The sequence below is a fragment of the Crassostrea angulata genome, chromosome 9 (genome assembly GCF_025612915.1).
Source record: "Crassostrea angulata isolate pt1a10 chromosome 9, ASM2561291v2, whole genome shotgun sequence".
Taxonomy (NCBI): domain Eukaryota; kingdom Metazoa; phylum Mollusca; class Bivalvia; order Ostreida; family Ostreidae; genus Magallana; species Magallana angulata.
Window position 1 is genome coordinate 11,780,636 of NC_069119.1, and position 22,978 is coordinate 11,803,613.

At 32.1% G+C, this 22,978-nt stretch overlaps 1 protein-coding gene across 1 annotated transcript; it reads left to right on the forward strand.

Moving 5' to 3' along the window:
* Nucleotides 1-20,962: 20,962 nt before the first annotated feature.
* On the forward strand, nucleotides 20,963-22,317 carry LOC128163391 (tyrosine-protein kinase receptor Tie-1-like). Its single transcript, XM_052826988.1, has 3 exons — nucleotides 20,963-21,069; nucleotides 21,606-21,720; nucleotides 22,223-22,317. Exons 1-3 carry the CDS (start codon nucleotides 20,965-20,967, stop codon nucleotides 22,315-22,317), a joined length of 315 nt encoding a protein of 104 aa, XP_052682948.1. The 5' UTR covers nucleotides 20,963-20,964.
* Nucleotides 22,318-22,978: the final 661 nt, after the last annotated feature.

Genomic DNA, 22,978 nt, shown 5'->3' on the forward strand with positions numbered 1-22,978 from the left:
AAGAAAAAAAATTTTAAAAACCTTAAAAATTTTATAAGACGCTCAAACATTGTTCAGATAAAACTATTTAACATATATTCCAAGTTTGAATAAAAAAGATTGAATACTTCCGGTTTTATGAGCCTATGAAAAATCGTCTATAGGAGTTATAATGTTAAACAAAAATCACGCGTGATTCGTTTTCTCAAAAAGTTTTTAAGGAAATGTTACAATATTTTATATATATAATAACACACACAATCCGCAGACCATAAAAGTTTTTGGGTATACAGTTTGAAAAAATAAGGGTTCTGCAGGGGTCAACGTTCAAACAGCCCTTTAGCTGTAACTTTTCTATAATTCATCCGATTGTAACATTTTTATCAAATTTTAGTTAGGAACAAAAGGGTCATTTTAAAATGGTGGTCCGAGGGGACACTTTTTGACTCCTAAAAGGAGTTTAAAGGGCCTAAAATGAATTTTCACTGCCAGAAAATCTAAAACTACTCGTAAAGAGTTATCTTGAACGACTTTGACCTTTGATCTTGACCTTGACCTTTTGACCGTTGACCTCTTAGAACTACTATGTTATAAGAATGTGCAACAAACCGGTATATCATTTTCATTTATACCTACACTTCGGTGAACTTACCCCCCCCCCCTTTTCTATATGGTTGAATTCCTATATTATCTTGACATTTGATGATTGACTTTGAAATCCATCATTTCTAATCGAAATCACACCCATCAAAGTGTTACAAAACGTTTGTCAAAATTTATACAGAGTCTGACACTCTGACTGCTCCGTCGATCCAGACCACGTTTTAGACCATGCCTCTAAATAAATATTCCAGCTCCAGTAAATTTCTTAAAAAATAAACGAAACTTTGAGAAATTGTTACTTACACCTTCATCTAAATGTCTGCTAAATCTAAAACGAAATGGTAGCTATCGAAAAAAATAATCAACTCCGGCGGCATCAAACCATCATCCCGAGAAACAAAAATTCAACACTTCGATATTTGTATCTAATAACTTCATGCTCAACTTACAATAAAAATATGTGTTTGCATTTCTATCAGCAACCTATGACAATGCTTTGTGAAGTTCTAGGAAGGATAACTCTGTCTTCCTTGACCCCGATTTTATCTGAATTTTGTTTACATTTTCTCTCAGCTCGGTTTTTGGTTTTCTTTCTTAGCCGACTTGGCTGAAATACATGACTGACCTGAATTCATTTCAGACTTTTCCGTTCTTGTAATCCACAAATGCACGGTAAAGAATCGGTGTCTAACCACATGCAATTCAAAACAGCATGAGAATGTGCATCAGTAAATCCAACGTGGCCTTCCAACATCTTAAATTGGCAGCTCGCGACACGAATTTGACCTGGCGTGTTTATTTCTTAGCAAAAAGTAACCTGGCCACATTGTTTTTATGCAGCACTGATTTTTCTTAAGTGAAATGCTGTCATTTTAACCAGTCATGTAACACCTATCCATTCACTACGCATATCAATCTTGTATAACCGCGCCCGCGTGGCTTAGATCCGCCGTGTTTACATTGTGGAAGAAGTGTTCTATTGCGTCACATCACATTCATTCAGTTGACATTTGAATTTATCTTTAACATCAATCTTTTAAAAGTCACCGTGCCTGAGTGGTAGGCTTACTAAGAATGTAAAGCTGAGAGTCGCAGGCTCGATCACCCCACACCCTCCCCTTCACCATCCCACCATCCTTTTTTCAGTGGGGTTTTTTTTTTCCTTCAAATTTGTGGAACTGTAGTACAGGTCGAAAAGCACTCTGTCTTTTTGTTGAAGACAAAAACAGATCTAGTTCTGTTTGTTTTTCTTATCTCTAGTGCTGCTCACTTTTGGCATCATTTCTGTAAGTGGCTTGGATATTTTGCTGAAAATAGGGATAAATCTCCTGTAACACCCAATGAATCCAACAACTTTTCTAATTTCTTCTGGTGTAGTAAGGTGTAGGCCAATCTATAGCTTTCTGCACCTTATGCAGGTCTGTCTCATTACCCGCTTCCGAAACAATATGACTTACATACTTAATCCTTTTCATGAAGAAGTTGCATTTCTTTGGAGACAATTTTAGTCCTGATTCTCTTAGTTTGCCAAACACAAGTTGCAATCTATTCATATGTTCATCATAAGATTTGGAAAATATGATCAAATCATCTAGGAATATGAAGCAAATATTGAGATGTAAGTCTCCTAGACAACTCTCCATCAACCTTTGATAGGTTGCAGGACGGTTTGATAATCCAAAGGGAAGTCTGTTGAACTCGTAAAAGCCTAAAGGGTCAACAGTAAACGCTGTACGCTCCTTACGTTCTTCTAACAATTCGACTTGGTGATAACATGATTTCATGTCTAGTATGGAGAAATATTTGTTGCCAGATAATGCGTTGAGAATCTCTTCTATACGTGGTAAAGCATATGCATCCTTCTTTGTTCTCTGATTTAGTTGTCTATAATCTATACACATTTTTAGCTTGTTGTCCTTTTTCCTTACTATGACCACGTTGCTTTAAAATGGTGAAATGGACTTCCTTATAATGTTTGCATCTAATAACAACTTTAAATGATTTCTTCAAACATTGCAGGAGGAATTCTTCTAGTTCTCTGTTTAAATGGTATTTCATCTATTAATTCAATTCTGTGTTTTTCCGAGTCATTAAATTCAATATCTGTTTCTTTTTTGGAAAATATATCCTGATACTCTTTCAATAAGGTCATGACTTCTTGTTGTTGTACAAAATCTAGTTCATCATAAGGAATTTTGACATCTTGCAAGTGTACAATCTCTTATGGTTGTACATTGTATGCTACATGTATGAGGAGTATCAATAATTGACACTGGATGAAGCTCACAAAGTATTTCCTTTGAATTGACTATAACTGTTCTTGTTGTTAAATTGCTGATGTTAACAGGTATTTCCTGTTTCTCTTTGTATCGGAACATGACAACAGATTGTTCAATGTCCAAATCACTGAGAATTCTTGAGAACTTAGTTGATTGAAGAAGTGCAAATGTTGATTGATACGGAATTTCTCTGTCTGCATATCGTCTGATTACTACCTGACAATTTGGAGGAATAATAACTTTTCTTTGTTCTGCTGATTTTACAATAGCTAATCTGTAATTCTGTTTTACAGTTCTTTTTCCCTAAGCTGCAAACTCCTAAAAGCTAGAAACCATGGTGTTTGCAATGCTGTTTATTTCTTAAATCATCACTTCTGTTTCTGCTGATTCGCCAATTAGTTTTGGTTGATACTTGAGGCTCTGTATCTCTCGACTTGTCGTCTGCCTCTCGCCGACGGTCGACGTCCGTTTAAATTTCCTCCCAATTGATCAACTCTAACTCTACAGCCTATCTGCAAGTGACTTTTCTGTCAGTATCTCCAACATACAACATCATCAGTTGCTGTTTGGCTATGATCATGGAACCTTGTACCCTGTGAATTTAAATTATACAAACCAGTACTTGGAGGTTCTTGGGATCTATTACTGCTTGATTGTTCTCGGAATGTAGTTGGGGCTCTGTATCTCTGACTGTAGGGTCCTCTTGTCATTGTTCTTCCTTTATATTGACCATATTCCCTTTCTTTCCACATCTCCTCTAATTCAGTGGATAATCTGTTTACAATTGTCCTTAGTTCTTCAGTTTCCTCCTTGTTCTTTTCTATTGTGGTTCTTTTGGCAGGAACTGGTTTATCAGAATCTGATTTTCTTTTCTCCTTATTTCCTCTAATATTCTCATTGCTCGTCTTAATACATCAAAATCTGTGTATTTGTCATACATATGACCTGCAATATATTTTAGATTTCATTCCACTCCAAAACATATTCCGAAGCATGTCATTTTCATCATCTGGATCTACCAATCTTTGTATCGATGCATTACTCAATAAATCCTCTAATCTATATCCCCATGCTGAGATATCTTCACTTTCCTGTTGTCTTGCACTATAAAAATTTGCCATTAATGTCTCTTTCTCCTTCATGGACCATAAATGCTCTCCAATTTATACATGATTTCATCTACAGTTGCATTTGGTCCGAGTCTCATTAAAACTCTCCCTGCTAGACCTCTTAAAGACCTACGGATAGCTAAACAGATAACATTCTCTGAATACCATCCGTATTTTCCCTATTTGATTGTTTATTTACATTTTTTTAATTTTAGAAATTTTTAATGTTGTTTCTAATATTTAAGAAACATCTCTGTTAGTAAAACATAATATACTAATTGGGACATCTCAGACAGACAAAAGTTTGATCAGGCACTGTGTACTTGTTGTTTCTATTCTGTATTGAATGCTTAAATAATATATAAACACTAAATGTTCACTTGATATACCACTGAATGATAAACGAATGTAACACAAAGATTAAACTAATTTAACTTGAATTTCCTCTAATCAGACTTTATAACTAAACCAAGTCTCGTAAGTCAAAGTGTAAAGTCTGTGATACATGTAGTATTTAAATATAAGTAAATTAGAAAAATGAATAAATATAATACCTTTGTTGATACTACCAACACTTACTAAACATAATAATTGTGCGCTGTTTTCGACTAATTTATCTTATTTATACGCAAATTCTGTGAAAACAATTAGTACCATTAAATTATTCATGCAATTTACACAGATATCTCTGATGTCTCTTCACTTGCCTCGGATAGTCTTTAAACACCATCACCAGTCCCGTAAATTCACGTGGTGCACTTTGTTTACGTGTAAAAATGGTGACTCTCGATCTCGATGTAAATTCAACATACTTGATTTTCCGAGGTCGGTAGCGTGTTTCGGAGAAGGTCTGATTTCCGAATTTTTTCAGACCCGGAGCTACAGACCTGCAGCTAGCCTAATTATTTCATGACATATACAAATTACATTACCAATTATGTGAAATTTAAAAAAAAAAGATAAAGTTTAAATATATCTTTTAAAGAAAAGAGGTCGCACTGTTCGATTAGGAATTTTTATCAAACAGATGCAAATTAACGAAAAACAAATCTGACTTTTAACCCCGAGCTTTTAACGATAAGGGAAAAGTTTTATAGATTTTATGTATATCGCAATGTAACTCGTGGCGCATCGGAGTATCGAATTAATAATCTTGTTTATGGAACTGTGCCCGCATCTTATGATCGATAATATCTTGAGATTAACCATTCAGTGTTCGTGTCTTAGCAGAATACATGTTGTATTAGTATATCATGCATGTTAATGTTACCGTAAATGAGGCGATATCTTTCGTCCGATATTGGTCGAATCGTCTTCTCGACTAGCGCTCTTCCACCAAAAGGAAACAATGCTAAATAGCAAAAGTAGACTACAAAACAAGAAATAAGACATAAATAAAGCATAAAAAGGCCATTTAGAAAAATAATTAACTGAAGCAAATTCTGTTAGAATTAGGTTAAAACCATAGGGACGACAACGAACACCGACTGATAGCAAAAGGTCATTCAATGACCCTCGTGAAATAAAAGTAAACGTACATGTATATAGCAGACAAGAGAAGTTATACAGTATAGACAGACAAATTGACGACAAACATAATAGAATTAGAAAAGGCTGACCTGATCTGTTAACTGGAGTAAAATTGTACAGATAGACAAACAGACGACAAACAAAATGTGATCAGAAAGGCTCACCTGATCCGTTAGCTTAGGTGAAAGCTATACAGACAGACGACAAACCAAATGTGATCAGAAAGGCTCACATGGACCCAAGGCCACGAAACTTAGACGGGATTCTTTTTTTTCTCAATCTCACTTTTCCACAAGAAATATATATTGGAATAAGGGGACTGAGATCAAAATTGAGCCCGTCTACGTTTTATGGCCCTGGGCCAGATCTGTCAGGTTTTTTTTACTGACAGGCAAACGGACGACACACATAATATTATCAGAAAGGCTCACCTGGTCTGTCCGCTTAGGTGAAAGCTATACAAACAGGCAAACTGACGACAAACAAAGAGTTATCAGAAAGGCTCACTTGGCCCCGGGGCTATAAAACTTAAACGAGATTTATTTTGATCTAAGTCTCACTTTTCCACTAGGAATATATAGTGGAAAAGGGAGGCTGAGATCAAAAGTGAGCTCGTCTACGTTTTAATGCCATGGGGCCAGATCTGTCACCTTGAGTGAAAGCTATAAAGTCATGCAAACAGACGACAAACAAAATGTGATCAGAAAGGCTCGCCTGATCTGTCAGTTTTGGTAAAAGCTGAAAATAATATTTATGATTAACACACACGAAAAAATAACAAAAGGTTAATGCGTGACCCTCCTGAAATAAAAGTACATGTACATGACAAATTAAGTGAAAGCTACATGTATACTCACAGACACACGGACGACAAACAAAATGCGATCAGATTGGCTAACTTGATCTGTCACTGACTGTCAGCTTTGGAAAAAACTGAGAATATGAGACTGAGAATATATATATATATATATATATATATATATATATATATATATATATATATATATATATATATATATATATATATATATATATAAATATATAAATATATATATATATATGATAAACAAAAACAAATATTATCTAAAGGTTGTTGCATGACCCTCCTGAAATTCAATGTAAAAGTACATGTATATAACAGATTAGAGAAGTTATACAAACAGAATAAGGGACGACAATCAAAATGTGATCAGAGAGGCTCGCCTGATCTGTCAGCTTTTGTGAAAGCTGTACACGCATACATAGGTAAACAAACGAAGAACAAAGTGTGATCAGAAACTTCAAGGCTCGCCTGAATTTTCAGAATGGGTGAAGCTGAAGAGAAAATATTATAAATATAGATATAAGACAAACATAATTGCATAATATAGTAAGGATATCGAATATTATGTTAATAATTATTCATTTCATTTATACTTTTTTATGTTTAGAGCAAATTTTTACTGGTGACATTGAACTTTACAACAATCTGAGTTTGAGAACTCAACCCCTAAGTAAACAACGTATCTAATAAAAAAAAACAACCTCAGATCTTATCAGTACTTTAAGTAAGTGTTCTGAATTGTTTGTACCATGCAGAATCCTATAATTATGGTATCAAAAATGCGGAATTCCTACATGAATGAATTACATGTAGTGATACATGTAGCTTGACGTGTTGCACTGTACGAATACCGGTATATGCTTTGCTGTTATTCACAACAAATCCGGATGGTGTATTCTGTACTATTATTTTATTCGAACAAAAAAAGGATTAATAAAAATTCATATAGATCTGGCTTACTCGTAACATGAATGTCAAAGCAAGCTTTTGGAAAAGCCGTTACTGGCATTTCACTTTTCGACTACTATTCTTGAATAGAAAAATTCCGCATTAATAATGATTATTTGGGCGTTCTTCTAATGAACGTTTGATTTAAAAGCAAAGCTTTTCTTACGATTTTTTAAAAATTATTCTCTCTCTCTCTCTCTCTCTCTCTCTCTCTCTCTTAATTTGTTCCGAAATAATTAAATGTCCATTATGCACTAGTTGAATAAGTATACTTTTAAGTGGTAGCGATCAAAGTAATACTAAATCATTATTAAATTCGATTTTGATTTTGAAAAAAAATACAATGAGATCGATAAAGGAAAGCAAAATATGTTAATTGACACACTAGTCTACGGATTTGTTTTCAGATAGATGTAAATTTAGTACTTATAATTTTTGGATGGTATTTAGAGACCTCGTTGATGAAAGTATTTTGCGCCAAAATAGCATTCTTATGATCTAAGTCAAAATTGCATTCTTATGACTTAAGTCAATTTATACAAGATTGGAGAAGTATAGTAGATAACTCACCAAGATGTATTAATTATAGAATTTTTAAATTTAATTGTTGATTTTACCTACAGATCTATGGATCACGTTTACAAAATTACGAACATGTTAGTGGCGTCGGATACAATTTGAAAGTGGGGGGGGGGGGGGGGGACTGGACAAATCCTCAGAAATCTTGACGAGCAAAAAAAAACAAAACAACCCTTCATCCCATAATCATGAAAATCTTAATGGGGGGGGGGGGGGCTAATATACACTCAATCTGTTCATGGTTTATTAGTGAAAAATTATGTTTACTGCGAGAAAAAGTGGTGGGGGGAGGGGGGCTCAACCCTCTATAATGCTATGTGTCCATTGGTTGTGTCTAACTTTGCAAAAATAAGTGTGGGGGCTAAGCCCCTCTAGCCCCCCCCCCCCCCCCCCCGGTTCCGACGCCTATGCTTGTAATCACCGATTCTCCATAGTAACAGGTAGATGGCATAATATTGAAAACAATTTAAGAAAATGTACAATGTGTGACTCTAAAAGTATTGGGGATGAATTTCATAATATTTTAGAATGTACACATTTTGTAAACGATAGAAAAATGTTTTTGTCCAAGATATATCATGAAAACCCAAATGTTATAAAATTAAACGAGCTCATGAATACTTTTATTGTAGAAAATATAAAAAAAAAAAAAAACTTGTCAAGGTTTGTTAAGAAAATGTTCAATGTCTGTTCTTCCAGAAACCAACTTCAACAACCTATTGTATTGTATAAACTTAACTTTTTCCATCATTCTTACTCCTCCTGTACATGTGATCCTTGACTGTTTTTTGTGTACAATTGCATATACTGATTTTGAACCATAAATACCAGTGAAATGGTCTTGAGTGAATAAAGAATTGAAGTTGAATAATTCTAAATAATTTTTTTATTAAGAACGCTCATATATATCTGGAACCCGTATTCTTAAGTATGTTTTTGAATTGGAAACTTTAAAGAAGGCTTTTGTCCCTAATGTCGGTATACATTGTGTACATGTATATGGCTACGACAAATCACAGGCGCGGATCATGAATGGCTTTTCTATAAGGATGATAAATTTAACTTATTATTGTTAACAACTTGGACAATGCAAGGTTTGCGATAACTATTTTATGAAAGGGTTGAACTGAAAAATAAATACAGAGTGCACTGGTCTTCCTATCTTAAGAGATATTTTGCTTTTTGGGTTGCTGTGGAGGTGGTTCTAATGCGTGTTTTCCCTATCCCAATTTAAAATTAATCTAATTACTCTTAAGTTCGACACACGCATAAACTAAACTGACGTGGAAATATTTCTCACAACGATGGTTTTACGAACAGATCTCTTTTAAAAATATTTGGAAAAATATGAATAGGCGCTTAAAACTCTATGTCTTAAAAAAAAGATTATATTTATTACATGTTAATAAAACAGTGATGTCAACGCCGAATATTTATTATTGCCATTTTAATCAAATAATTAACAATGAATATGCCTGTTGAGCGCCAAAAATCTATTTACTTCTTTTCGGGTTGTACCAGTCTGTCAAATATTAGATTATAAATAATAACTACGAAATTTATTTCTCGATGAAAAGGGGGGGGGGCAATGGAGGTACTGTTATCCGTCCTTCATAAAAACAAATTAAGGCAAAGTGAATATATATGATACATAACGTTACATGTAATATAATATTCTCGGTCGGCTCTTGACATATCGAAAGCATTATTTCTTCTAATTTTTGCCCCATCTCCAAGGTTTTTTTTTTTAAAAAAATACCTTTTAAAATGTGGAAATTTAACTGAAGAATGAAACGACTTCTAGTTTATTTTCGAATTTGAATTTACGGCTTTCGTTTATAAATCTTAATTTTTATCAACCTGTAAAATTGTCTCTCTAATTAATAATATCAGTACATTTCATTTATTACTTACAATTATTTTCAACATTTTTTTACATTGCATTAAAAAATCATTTGATAATTAAATAAATTAATTTCCAATATCTTTAACTGTTTTTGGCAAGTAGAATTTGGTATGGGATAGCGCATTGTTTGACGGGGTGGGGTGGGGGATGTCATAATCACATCAAACGATACAGAGAGACCACCTTTCAGGTAAAAGGGGGATGTGTACAATATATTTGCAACACCTGTGTTTTTAGAACAATGAAGCCATTTTCAACAGACACCAGAGATTCACACCTTTTGTTTTAAAACTGGGCAATACCGGATGTGTACAATATATTTGCAACACCTGTTGTTTTGAAACAATGAAGCCAATTTCGACAAACACACGAGAATATCACTATTTTAAATCAAAGACATTGTAATTGTACCTCAAATTTAATGATTTTAGCGCCATTACGTTCACTTCTAAACTAGTAAATTTTCATAATATATAAAACTTCAAATATAAATAATCTATAATCTATTGAAATTTGAAACAATTAGATCTGCATTTTCTTAAAATGTTAGTACATTATCATTAACGTTGACAATCGGCAAAAAAAATCAAAAAATAAAAGAAACTATAATTATGAAAGAAAACTTAAAAACAGAAATTAAGAAAAACCAGACAATGAAAATTAAAGCGTACGTCTTGGAAGACTAAACATTATGATAACTTAATGATTGTTAAATTCATCCCTTCTATTAGAAGATAAGTGAAGATATCCATATTTTTAATCATGAGTTGTCTGAAGAAAGACTGTTTTATAAATTGCAAGCATTGGGACAATGTTTTAAATCAGATAAATTGAGTGAAGTTGAAGTAACACGATCCGTTACGAAATCGTTGCCTTATAAACATTCACATTCTGCTTGAAATTTTATGAGGCTTTATCTTAGATAAGATATCAAGTTACTAATAAAACATAAACTCTTATAATCACAAATTGTTTTAATTATTTTACACACGACGATATTAATTAGGTGGCACTTACCTGATAGTCTTCATTCTTCTTTTCAACCTGTCACGGGTCGCAGCAGGGGTCAAAGTGTATGCGTGTGTTTACCTGCGGCCAGGTGCAATAATCAGCACGTTCTCTATTGGTTGATTCATTCACGTGATCATTTTAAAATTAATTTTAGAGGGATATGGATTACCTGAAAGACTCGATCCTAAATGCTAAATGGGGAATGACATTTCGTATAAGAAGTAGTATTGATTTTCACCTTTATCTTTTAATCTTAAAGTAAAAATAAACACATTACAAAGCCGACAAATTTAATTTTAAAACATGATCAGTTTTTTTAAGTGTACCTTCATCAGTGCGGACATAATGTGACGCTATTGTTGATTAAAATTAATGGCGAGTATGTTCAGTGCGGACATAATGTGACGCTCTTATTGATTAAAATTATTGGCAAATATGTTCAGTGACGGCGGACATAAAGATTATTTATGCTTAAGATAGACGAATATTTCGTAACATCGAACTGTTAATGGCGATTAAAAGTAAAAATAATGAAATTTATAAGGAGGCGGACATAATGTGACGATGTCAAAAAAAAGTGGCGGACATTTCGTGATGGCGGACATAACGTGACGATTTTTTCAAAAAAGTGGCGGACATTTCGTGATGGCGGACAAAACGTGACGATTTTTTCAAAAAAGTGGCGGACATATCGTGACGGCTGACATAACGTGACTCAACAATTGTCACTCAAGAAAATGATACCAAAGCAAACACTTTTTTCAACTTCAATTGTTTTCTGTATGTATGTACGTACGTAACTATCCTAAACAAATGATAATTAAATACAGTAGAGGTCAATAAAGTTTACCATATATCTAACGTTGTTTGTCCGAAGAATATAGAAATTTGGAGTCGCTAACGGTTTTTGTGTACAAAAGTATAAACAATTTCTAATTGGGTACTCACTGATCAGTGTCACTGAAGTGCTTTACCAGTTATTGAAGTCGGATATTTCTGGATATGTCGTAAAGGAGCTGTTCCCCGGGTTTTCACATTTGGCGCCATTTTTTGTAACGGGATTTCCCATCAATAAGGAAGACAATCCTTTATCCAAATTTCTTGAATGATGTTATATTTTTAGACTATGTAATATATTATGATAAAATAAATATAACATAATTGTATAATATCAAGTCATAACATACATTTATACATTATTACAATACAATTACCTATAAATTTCCACTGAAATATACACGTTTTATCATTCCCATATACATATTATTTCATTCAGTCCAAGATCAGAAAGACACAATTAAGGGAAATAACTCATATCAATTTTAACATACAAAAGTTATCTTTCTTTTACAATAAAATATTAAACTATACAATTATTAATCATACCAATTTATCGAATTGAGTCCGGTTCCAAACACCGTTCAATTATCTTCAATTACTGATGTTATTTGATCTGAATATTAAATATATATTTAAATACATGTTTCTAACATATATTTCCTATTCACAATATAAAACACTTTACTATTTCCTTAGAAATATTTACTATTTTAAATTAAGCTGTATTTCATTGGCTTGTCCATCAAATTTATTTACATCTGACACAAAAAAAAATACAATTTTACTTATCAGATTTATCTACATCTGATATATACAATATTTACAAAGTAATTCCTTCAAAATTCTTAATCTTGATAGTTCATAATATAAGCTCGATTTTCTATAATATTAGTAAGTGGTTAAAATAGAAACTTACATTGTCTGGATGTTTTTAGGTCTTCAGAATAAAAGGAATAGAATATTTGACAAATTCATGAAAATAAACATCGCTGTTTAAATTCTGAGAGTGGTCTACCTGAATACTGTTCACAAGACAATAAAACCCGAGAATTGTCAAAATCAACCAATGAATTGAATTTAAAATGTTTGAGTGTGTGTGTTTCTAACGGGATGGAAAGCTCTCATTTAATACCTTGTTAGTAGAAGAAAGAATTAGAATTCATTTTAGTTTAATTTGATAAACTTTTATTTATTTACATCAATAATTTATTTTTATTTATTACTTTTTGATTAAAAACACATCTACTAAAGTTGCTCCAATCAGAAACACGATCAGACGTCGCAGGGACGGCAACTCTGTAGCTATTGGTTACAAACAATATACGGTAAACTCTAAGTTTAATCGGTTACAAACACTGTACGATAAACTATAAGTTAAATCGGTTACAATAAGTATACGGTGAATTCTAAGTTAAATCGGTTACAATAAGTATACGGTAAACTCTAAGTAAAATTGGTTACAAACAGTATACGGTACACTGTAAGTTTAATCGGTTAAAAAAATATACGATAACCTTTAAGTAAAATCGGTTACATACAGTATACTGTAAACTCTAAGTTAAAACGGTTACAAGCAGTATACGGTAAACTCTAACACAGGGCGAACAGATGTCCTTAAGGTGACTTAAAGGTGGCGTAAAGGATATACAACTTTAAGCCACCTTTGAGTTACCTTTAAGCTGAACTTATAGGTCCTTAATGTCCAAACTTCTTTAAGTCACCTTTAAGCCATCTTTAAGCCAACTTAAAGCATCTTTATGTTGCATTTACGCTCCCTTTAAGTTTTCTTTACACCATATTTAAGGCCCCTTTAAGTCAAGTTTGAACAAGCTTAACAGATTCATCTTGAAAACATATATTAAATGTAAAAGCCCCTTATAGGGAAGGTAGGGGCTGATTTGAGTGATGATATAATTTCCAAGAGGGGGGGGGGGTGTTCCAGGCGGTTTAAATTGTCGTTCCATTAAACACATATCGCTATCATCAACACCACTCCAATGGACACAGGTTGCCGTTATAAAATTCTTGTTATATATTTTTTTTTTGGTTTCAAAATTATTGTAGGGGTGAGCACAGTCTCTGTTTCTATATCTGCGCATGAAATTATATTAAAATTATATTAAAATATGTTTGTTTTCTATTATAAATTAATCTGTGAAATCTCTCTTTTAGTTCATTAAAAAAAAAATAAACCAATGATGCATTGTTTGATTTAATAATCAGTTTAAGATAAGTATTTTTTTTTCAATTTTAATTATTTCTAGGTCTAATTCTAGATCTGCTCGATAAATGTTAAAGATGAAAAGACTCTCATCTGCCTTTGTTATATCGGGCAGGATATTACTGCTTTGTTTGTCTAGACATAGTTTTGTTCGTTTTTGTATATCTATTTAGAGTCTATTGTTTGTCCAACTTAAGAAAATCCCTGGAACTAACACATAATATACAAGATATACACAGCAGGTGTGTCGTGTGCCCACGTGCACGTTAGGGTTTCTAAAGGCGTTGCAATCTTAGTATGTACGTGTATAGGATAAGTCTAATAAATGAAAGTCTTTTTTACTTAATTTGTAATTCATTTTCAAAGTATTATTTCCTAAATCTGGATTTTAAAAAATGTTACGGCTACAAATTAAAGATACATGTATGTAAGAGTAAAATCTACAGGCTAATTATTTACTGTACCGGTGATCATAAATCGGGGTCAATTATTTGAATGTATGTATGAGGGTGAAAATGTCACATACCCGGCCTGGTTCATCATATAATTGTATGTACAAATATATTATACATCATTTGCAATTGTCACATGCAGTAAATACGTCACCGTTAATTGGTAATACCTTTTTTTTTTTATAGAACTGATAGTTTAAAAATCATGTATACAATTGAATCATTTCATTTGTTATTCTAGATCTGTTGTAAATGTGAAATAATCAACATTATTATATACATACTGGAACGGTGCCGCGATTATGAAAACCAGGAAATTGCTAAGAACTGCTACCCTAATAGTTTCAATGCATTTCATAAAAGAAATAGTTTCATATTCTTCCTCGTATTTCATTTAGCTATGAATAAGATGTAAGTGTATCTAATTGGCTTATATTTATTAACTAAGTACTTGTAAGCCTCACGGTTTCCATTTAGGTATTTTTTTTTCACTGAAGACCAAGTTTGGTATTTCATTCTTAATAATGCATACATGTAATTTATAAATTAGATATAATTGATTGTTACAAACTGAATAGAGGTCAAAATCGTTTCAGGTAAAAAAAATACACACTCAGTACATTGATTCAATAGTCATTAATTTATAGGATATAAAAGGCACCCAAAAAATAGAAGTTGTCGTGGTGCAGAGGGAGTGAGGTGATGCTGGTATACAAAAGATCCCGGATTCAATCCTCGTCTTGGGCGTTTTGAATTTTTTTTTTCATTTTATTTTCAAGAACAAAAAATTTTTAATACCTTTTCTATCATAAAATTAATACATGTTTTGGGTAAATTAAGCACAGTATTGAAAGGTAGCTTAAAGGTGGCTTAAAGAAGTTTGGACATTAAGGAACTAAAAGTTGTCCTTAACGGTGGCTTAAAGATAGTCCTTCAGCTGCCTTTAAGCCATCTTTATGCTTTCTTTAAGCCAGCTTTAAGCAACACATATTGCCTATAGGTGGCTTAAAGATCGTCTTTATGCTACCTCTAAGCACCACCTTTTAGCTATCTTTAAGGAGAACTTAAAGATGGTCAATCATCCAGTGTGAGTTAAATCGGTTACAGTAAGTATACGGTAAACTCTACGTTAAATCGGTTACAGTAAGTATACGGTAAACTCTACGTTAAATCGGTTACAGTAAGTATACGGTAAACTCTACGTTAAATCGGTTACAGTAAGTATACGGTAAACTCTACGTTAAATCGGTTACAGTAAGTATACGGTAAACTCTACGTTAAATCGGTTACAGTAAGTATACGGTAAACTCTACGTTAAATCGGTTACAGTAAGTATACGGTAAACTCTACGTTAAATCGGTTACAGTAAGTATACGGTAAACTCTACGTTAAATCGGTTACAATAAGTATACGGTAAACTCTAAGTTAAATTGGTTAAAAACAGCATACGCTGATGGTTGGTCAACAAACTTCCCATCAGATTTACAATAAAATGTTTCATACAGATTTGGTTTAGCAAAGAAAAATTCGAAGTATTACAGATTGTTAACTTTGAATACTTCCCCGTATATTTATACAGTGATCTTCATTTGAATACCATAACGGCTACACTAATCCAGCCTTTTTTAATGTATATCATGTCAATTGTTCGAGAAGTACATTTTGAGTGATAAACAAAGAAATTCATAGATGATAACCAATATTTTTTAAAGATCCTTCAATTAACGTTTAATTTGTACTTTAACCTTTTTTTTTTTTGAAATCTTCACTTTTGCAGAAATATGACTTCAATAATTCAGCTTCAGTAACTCAAGTTAGTTCTCCTCAAGCGCTAATATACATCTTAAGGTAACCCGCTCCTCAATGTTGTTGTATCAAGATTTTCTTGAGAAGTATATCATTGAAATCTGTAGACAAAACAAACTTAAAAAATACAAAGATAATTGGGGATCAGTATCCATCCCTCTGAGTTATGGCCCATTTAATTTGACCTTTTTGCACCTAAAATGCAATTTCATCCTGATTAGGATATGTTGTCAGAATTTTTGATTAAGCAAACTTATTTCTTCAAATATTGATTTTAATTACGCACAATGGTCACACTGAATAGAGGGATTACGAAAAAAATTTGTACAAAGCTGCATAAATTTTTTTGTGACCTTTTTGCACTTAAAATAGACAATTTCTATAATAGTTACAATTTGATTTGAAATAAAAACTTTTTGAATATCAAGAATTTTATAAGATTAATCCAGTTTGCCTAAATATGTATTCAGTATCATTTTGACATAATATAACATGGGGGTCAGTGATGTCAAATTTTAGATATAGGGCTTCAAAGGTAAAATTCTCGCAAAATTTGGCCTTAAGAAATTCAGACATGTTCTATATATATGCATGATTTTATGCTAAACGGCTATCACATTCTCAAGATTTGATTTTGTACATGTCACACAGAACCTATAAAATACTTTACAAACCTATCAAATGTTAAAAATGTGAATAATGAATAAAATATAATAAAATAAAAATTATAATGAAATATCATTAAATTGCTTGTTTCTGTAATTTTCGTCTAAAAAGCCTTCCGCACGAAAAAATAGTTCCCCAAAAAACTTGCTTGTTTCTTGAATTCAAATGGATTTTCTTTATGAATGTTGTGTAATTATGAAATAATAATCTATCTGTGATGATTAAATAAATAAAATCATATTCATTTTAACTATAATGATCATCTGCGCAATGAAATCAATCAAAACATGAGGAGTGAGATACCTTAAATTTATCAAATATTGTGACTGACAAAATATATTTTCCCATTTAAATATGTTTGACCAAAAGAGACATTTTAGGATTACAATTTTGCATACAGTTCTCCTATTGCTGAATATAAGCTTTAATATAATATCTTCTGACACACAGGAGGTTATGATCAGGATTAAATCTATATGCATGAGAAATATGCCTTTTAAAAGGAACCTGATTGGCATTTCCGAATGGAAGATGTCATTCTGGACACATTGCTGAAAACAGGAGGAATTGCGATGATTTACAAAGCTACTCTAAACAAGCATGGAATACCTAAAGAATGCGTAGCAAAAACACTTAGAGGTTTGTATAGAAAACCTGCCTGAAAGTTTTATTAATTGTTGGTTTTTTGATCCCGCCATAAGGAGATGAAATGCTAAAAAATGTGAAAAATATGTTGTCATAAGCTTTTTTAATCTTACCAAAGATTGCACCATTTAATTTTTCTGTCTAATTGGGTAATCCATCCAGAATTAAAGGAACGTTTTATTGTCAAACTGTAGATGAAAACCCTTTACAATAAGAACAATACTTAATAAGTTTTAACATTTGACAATTTTTCATTTTTGTGAAGAAAAATGTGAGATTCACATGAACATATATTAATTAGTCCTGATTTTATACATGTAACTAATAGTCATTAGATTCATCTTACGTACTCATGTAGATGAAGGGTTTTGATTAATATTTGGTGTTTAACAATTTTGGTTACATGCCATTGAAGGGGGCATGGTCATGATTTTGGTCAAATGTTATTTCTCTCTTTTAAGCATTTACATTGCTTTAGGAATACATTTCTAATGATCAAATGAAATTTGAGAGTCAGCCGTAGGGTTAAAAGCAAGATACAGGGCTCACAATTCTTTGTTATTTAAATAAGGCTCGTGTCCTGTTTTTGGAAGTGATTTTAATCAACTCTCCTATGTAGTTACTCTGACAAACCGAAAGTGAAAGTGTTTGGACCAAAGCACAAATCATCACCGCTGACAAGACTTAGTTCTTGAAAATATTTGATAAATTCAATATAATGTATTCTAAAGCTTTGTTTTTCAAGGAAACTTATTTATAATTTACCTTGAAAATAGTCAGATTGTAAATGGCACGAACCATTTAGATATTTTTTGTAGTCGTATGTATTCTTACGCCAGAGTTGAATATAGTCTCGTTCAACTCGACGCTCGGCTGTTGCCGTTAATTTCCAACAAGCAAGAGAGACTCTCTGCTTGGTTTGGTTGAATAAGACTAACGTTCAATATTGCCTGGCTCCATAAATTTTCCAGAAATATTTCCATCCTGATACAAAGTTTGATTGAATTTATTATATCTTTAAAAATAATATTACTTAACATGATTCATATGGCCTTTTATCAACATTTTTGTGTCGAAAAAGTCCAAAAATTCATATTATAAAAATGCGCCTAATTCAAATACAGATTACAAACTATCGGAACTTGTCTTGCAAAATAACATATCATTGATATTAGAATAAAAAACATTGATACAATCAACTCCAGTCAGATTTTGGTACTTCGATTGTTTACATGGGTTCAATATACCACTAGAAATCTATTTCCAGCTGAGTTATCCATCATCATTCATTTTCAACAAATTCTAACGTTTAACACATTAATTTTAGGTCTAAAACTAAAATTTTCACTTCAACATTTAAAATGTAAACAAATGCTTTGTTTACATAGCAAACAATTGTAGGCTCTGTAACTCGCTTATAAGTCAACAGATGACATTCAAATTTTGGTTGCCTATTAAAAACGCCTTAAAAAAGCATCGTAGACATTAAAATTGAAAATATTTCTTGACCAAAATCGTGACCATGCCCGTTCAAGTTAAAGATCTAATTATTAAATTCAGAGTGTCTTTTTTATGCTAGAACCATAATGACGTCACATTTAGCTGAATATTCTTTTTCCTGTACTTTGCAGCTTTAAAAAAATTATGTAGATTATTTAACAATTTCTTGAACATTCTATGTTAAATCATGGGAAAAGTATTCCCAATACCCATATTCAATTTGACATCACTTTATAGAGGAAGTCAAGAGCCTGTTTAATTCCGTTTTTTGGGAGACTGTAATCATTCTGGATATATTTCTTTAGTCAAATATGGACATGACTCCGTAATTGTGTTTACAAAAGATTTTGGGCCCGATACACCCTATCAAACAAAGTATTATTATGAAGCACCAATTAATGAATTTATATCTTAAATTTTATGAACTTGTAGGCACCTTTCATATACTAGATCTTTACCTTAAGCTTATAGTGCATACACTTACCGTTTGAATAAAAGTTTTCTTCACTTACATAAGATGGTTTTTCGTTCCTTCTAGATGGATACTCAGATGAAGACAAGGTATTGCTGAAAGCTAAGATTGACTTTTTAGGAGCAAATGTTGGAGGTAGCTGAACAATCAAGTAATTGAAAAAAATCCTCAAAGAAATACGTACATATACGCCACACGCCACATGGAAAGAGAGAGAGAGAGGGGGAGAGAGAGAGAGAGAGACAGAGAGACAGAGAGACAGAGACAGAGAGAGAGCGAGAGATTCCATTTCTAAGCAACTTTTATTAAAACAAAATCATTACAAGCAAAAGTAAATAGGTTATTTAAATTTAATGTAGATTATGACTTCTAAAATTGTTTTAAATTGTCACAAAATTAGCAAATTGATTGTGATTGATAATAGAAATTGTGCTTGCATGTACAGGTACATTAACATAATGAATTAAAGAGTTAAATGGAGTTTAAGAGGAAATTTCAGATCACTTTTTGGCGTGACCATTTAATATTCAACTTTTTAGTGGGGCCGATAATGTTGCTGGAGTACTGTGAGAACGGAACTCTCAAGGATTGGCTAACTGATCATCAAGAAACGGTGTCATATGACGTCATAGAAAATGTATACCGATTTTCTTTCGACATAACAAGAGGGATGGTCTATTTAACAACCAAAGACGTCTGTTTTATTAGAATGTTTTTTAATATATGTCCATTAAAAATAATTGAAATGACAATTTAATTCACATTTAATATCTAAAGACTAAAACAAAGAAATAAAAAAATGAAAGGTCTATGAGAGAAACCCTAAAACATTTATTCTTGAGTATTGTATTATTTTGATTTTGACTTCTTTATTCCTAATAATTTTGGTAACGCATAAAGGTAGAATAACACATCATCAAAAAACGGCTGACCTCTAATCGAAACGGCATTTCGTTATTAAAAGGACTTTATCGACGCCAAGATGTACTATACTTCATATCCGAGTGGATAAAGTGTCGGGTTTGTGATCTCTACATCCCGAGTTCGAATCCTGCAGGGGCTTTTAGTTGTTATTTACTGAATTGATTTTTTTAGATATTCATTTTTATCCAATAACTGCAATTTTGTTTGCTTATTTGAGATATGTAAAGTATATTTATCATTATATCTTTCATAATCAAATCATTTTCTTTTAATTTGAGTGCATTTTTCAGGTGTGTTATTCCACCTCAACAAATAAATGAGAGCGGCGACAATAATTAAGAGGGCTAGATATTCATGGCAAATTTAGAACATATAAATCTCCTTAAAAAGAAGAGCTCTGTATGAATAAAAGGGAATTTTTCTAATTTCAATGCCAAGCTCTATGGATTTTTTCTTTAGAAAACTGTAGTTCTTAGCTAAACAAATCATATTAAAAAATGGGTAAGTTCATTTTAAGGTTATTCCATACAGTTTATTGGTAGTAACCGTATTCATTCAGAATCATGATAATCATGAATTTTATGAATTTTTTTTATTAATCTTATTTTAAAAAGGTAAGAATAAAAGATTTTGAAAATCTGATGCCTCTTTATATCATAAAACTTATCCACATGAGGCTTGCAGCCAGAAACGTATTTCTGAACAAGAGCTTGAGTGCGAAAATAGCAGGATTTGGTCCTAGGCAAGGTGATGATGAGGATGAGTCAGGCAAAAAGGTCACTTAATTAGGTTGGATGTTTGTGGTCAATTTAGACTGAATTGATCTACTTTAGACAAAGAACTCTGTATATGGATATAGTAATATACTTAAATCTAAACAGTGCACATTTGATTAAATAATATCTTAAACTTTAAGGTATTTTTTTTAAACTTGAGGGATCTACCTAGCCTCCTTCATTGCCAAAAAAACTTATAAAATCTCGTATAATGATACTCTTTTAAAAAACTCAATTCTAAAAACTATTGACAAGAAATCTTGACAACAACTTGCATTCGTAAACTAAATCAGGATATATCATGCTTTGAAAGTAAAATTAAAGAGAGATGCGCATGGAAAGAAAATTAAACATCATTGTTATACATTGTATTATACATTTCACAAAAATTAAATTCTGCATTGATACCGACATTTATTTATGAAATATTTGTATATAATAAACTTAAATAATATTATATTTGAAATACAATGTAATTGATGTCAACATTGATTGTTTCATAACAACATATATAATTTGAAAATCATATTTTACAGGAAAGAATCCCCGTAAAATGGATGGCCCCTGAATGCTTGAACAAAACTGGAACTGCCTCTGAGAAGAGTGATGTTTGGTCATATGGAATAACCATCTGGGAAATCTTCTCCATAGGTCAGATGAGAATTTAATCAAATTTGATTCACTGTAGAAAAAAAATTATTCATGTTGGAGTTACAGTGTAGGTCTACCGAATGCTTAAAATTGCACATAGCAATAATCAAAATTATATCAAAATACGGTTCTCCCCTCTTTGTTTTCCTTTGAATAGTGTTTGATGATATTATGTTGTAAGATACAATACTGTGCATTTTTTGTAAAGTATCGAACAAGTTTTAAATATGATATAAGAGAGTTGTACACCTTACACCACGTATGTTAATATACATGTAATCTTTTGTAATCTATTGATCTTTTGATCTGTAAACAAGTTTGTATAATATATATGCAGTTTTTTGTAATGTATATTTATCTGCAACCAGGCTTGCATAATATACATGTAGTCTTTCATAATCTATTTACATGTAATTAGTCTTTTATAATATACACGCTGTCTTTTGTGCGTATCTGATGTTTAATTACATCATGTTAGTGATAATTTTGCATTTTATTTTATGTGCAACACCTTACGAAGATGTAAGAAACAGAGATCTTCCGAAATGGATCAAACAAGGAAACCGTCTGAGTAAACCTGAATATACCGACGACTAGCATATGATCAATAAAGATATAAATGTTCTTTATCGTGTAGGTACTTGCATCTCATAAATGCATTGTGTTGTACACACATGTTAAAATTACTATATTAAACAAAACCTTTTATAAAAATCAAAGTCCTGAAGTACTGAAACCTGGACTCTTTTGGTGTGTCTTTATGCATAGTAAAGACTGGAAATCTCTCTCTCTCTCTCTCATGCTTTTAATGTCGGCAAAGCGTCAGAGAGTGACCAAATTATGTAAGCAGTTATAAAAAATATATGTCTGGTCTAGCATAAAAATTCAACAGTTACTGCCTTAAATTTTGCAACAAGTTTACTACTAATGTGCATTCTGAACATTTATTCTTTTAAATAAAAACACTTAAAACCGATTTAAAATGATGTATGCTATGCTTTGGTATGCTATGGAATGCTATGACGAATGAGAATCTATGAGATTGTATGCTACGGTATGGGATTCCAATACTATGGTCTGAGACTCAAATGCTTTGCTTTGCAATTTCAATGCTAGGCTATGTTATAATGTATTTTGTAAAAGATATGATTGAACCGACTGTAATGTGCCCAGGATGAAACGTCTTTGTACGAACACTACAATTTATGAAAAATTAAAGGCTGATTTAACAGTGCTTATAAAAAATGCGCTATGGAAG

Excerpts from the sequence above, each read along its gene's own strand:
- LOC128163391 (XM_052826988.1), top strand. The coding sequence starts at position 20,965 with ATGAGGCTTGCAGCCAGAAACGTATTTCTGAACAAGAGCTTGAGTGCG. Across the intron at positions 21,070-21,605 it reads AGGATGAGTCAGGCAAAAAG|GAAAGAATCCCCGTAAAATG; the intron begins GTCACTTAATTA and ends CATATTTTACAG. Across the intron at positions 21,721-22,222 it reads CTGGGAAATCTTCTCCATAG|GTGCAACACCTTACGAAGAT; the intron begins GTCAGATGAGAA and ends ATTTTATTTTAT.